At 34.2% G+C, this 2,335-nt stretch overlaps 1 protein-coding gene across 1 annotated transcript in view; it reads left to right on the forward strand.

Annotated features, from left to right (window-relative positions):
• Positions 1 to 275: 275 nt before the first annotated feature.
• The window catches only part of LOC107083066 (retinitis pigmentosa 1-like 1 protein), a 14,545-nt gene continuing 12,485 nt past the window's right edge, over positions 276 to 2,335 (forward strand). The window contains exon 1 of the mRNA XM_015372013.1: positions 276 to 761. Coding sequence (XP_015227499.1) covers positions 276 to 761 — 486 coding nt within the window. The remainder of the gene's footprint in view (positions 762 to 2,335) is intronic.

Raw genomic sequence — 2,335 nt, forward strand, 5'->3', positions numbered from 1 at the left:
ACTAATTTACATATTCCTTTCTTCTTCTTTAGTCTTTATTGTAAAAGGTTTTCGAGATGATATATTCTACTATTTCCTGTCTTGATAAATGATAGTCTTTCCGTTATTCATTACTTTCTCATCTTTCTTTAAGCCCTGGATAAGTGGAGGCCATGCAGACCACCTTTCTCCACGACATTCATGAAATCCCTTTCAAAACTCCAACAGTGTGTCTGACCCACGTTTTCTACTCTTCTGACGTCATGGACGCAATCATCAAATCCCGATAAGCCGAGATGTCCTGTCACAAGCACAACTTCCACTGCTTCACTGCAGTTGGAGGAGAAGATTCCCACAAGTCCTCTGTGCCCTTTGAGCATCACACCCCGTGGCTACCACGGATTCCTCAGCATGGCATGGTAGCCTATCAGGAATTAGAGCATGGATGCTGTCTTTGCTCTGCATATCAACAGGCCCAAACTCTAGAGGCTGTAGAGAACCAGCTGTTGCCTTTCTATCACCCTTATCATAATCACCCGCCGCACCAGTATGTTCTACGGGGGCCAAGTATGCATGAACGGACACACTCTGCCAAAGAATCCAATATTCATCATCGAATACATGATAAAAAGATTGTGCTGGTGAAAAACAGCGACCCTTCATTTAGAAAGACTATATCTCTGCACTCTAAGGGTCTGCATAGCTTTGGCCTGTTCTTGAAGGAGGTTTCTGAACTCATGGAGTATCACGTCAGGAAACTGTACACTCAGGAGGGCTTTAAGGTGAGGTGAACCAGATTGATCTGCTGTCAGTTTACTTTACCTATAATTGTTTTTTCAATAAAATTTTATTTTGTTAGGACTCAAATCTAGTAATTACAGAAATCTTAGGGAAATATTTTGCTTGAATTGTTATGGCATCATGAAAGTACATTAAAATTATATTTTTTTGACCAATGTAATATTTTCCTCAATAAGCATATAGGTGATGTTGCACATTTAATACAACATGAAGATGTTTAATATTTACAGATGTATTAATAGGGATTTTAAAAAGTCTAGTAACTGATAGGGAGGAATAATTAATGTTTGGCAGGTTTTAATCTAGTACCAAATAGTTAGCAGATGCTGTCCTTTATAGACATATGGCAATGATCTAATACATCATGTATATAAGGAGAGAGAACAACAATTCATGACATTAAATGGCATTTATAAAACAAGCACAACAATAAAATGTTTTTTATCATTAAGTATAAACTAAGTAGCTTGTTTTTATTAAACTGTGATAAGGATTATCAGTGCATGCATTTGAGGAAAGGAAATGGGGATATTCCTCTATATATCATACACCAATTCAGACTGTGGATATCTCCCCAAAGCCCCATTAATCTTGGTCAAATCAGAGCTATTTTTGAGAGAGGAGAAACAGGTCAATGTTAAAACTTCGGTGCTTTGATACCAGAGGTGTTTCAGAAATGTGACTTCCATGGTGGCAATTAATTATCTTCACATGGGCTTTGTGTGACCACAGATGGAGTCATTCATCTGCCTTTTCTGACAGTGGATTTTAAACCTAACAGTGCAAAGTCATCAAAACCATCTATACATAAGCAAAATGAAAAAGAAAATCAATTTATAAACCTTTTTGTTTTCAATGTTTCCATGTTGCTAATGTAAAGCTATTGCAGAAGTATTCAAAAAAGCAAAAACTATACCTGTAAACAAAATTAGTAACTAATGAAATTTTATATTGTAAAAAAATATAATTTTAAAAGCAACTTAGAACTGAAAAAATAAGCAAAAAAATTTAAATTACTTAAATTAAGGTACTTTAATTTAAGTTTAATTTACTTTACCCGCTTTGTCCTGTAACCGAAAAAATAAATAAATTTTGCTGAACCTTAAGTCAAAACAAGATTTTAAAATCAATCTTCGTTTGAAAATAAATACAAAGAAGATTTACACCAATACAGGTTTTTATACACTTATTTTTCTGTTTTTTGGTAAAACGTGTGTGGTAGCAGTGTGAACTATAATATATTAGAAATATGACTCCCTACGACGCATTAGAATAATCTTTGAATTTCAGATGAAGTGATCCCAAGTTACTTTTTATTTTGCAAGGAATTTGCAAGGTTTTTTATTCCTTTAAAAAAGTTATAAAACATACATTTCTAAAAAAAATACTGTCTGTTTGTTGATAAGATATGAAACAGATGTCCAAAATCCTTTTTACAGCAAATTTTATGTGTATTTTATGTGTAAATTAAAAACAAAGCAATGTCTTTTTCACAGTCCATCCATCCATCCATCCATCCATCCATCCATCCATCCATCCATCCATCCATCCATCC

This window comes from Cyprinodon variegatus, unplaced genomic scaffold, assembly GCF_000732505.1.
Source record: "Cyprinodon variegatus isolate N-32 unplaced genomic scaffold, C_variegatus-1.0 Scaffold4, whole genome shotgun sequence".
Taxonomy (NCBI): domain Eukaryota; kingdom Metazoa; phylum Chordata; class Actinopteri; order Cyprinodontiformes; family Cyprinodontidae; genus Cyprinodon; species Cyprinodon variegatus.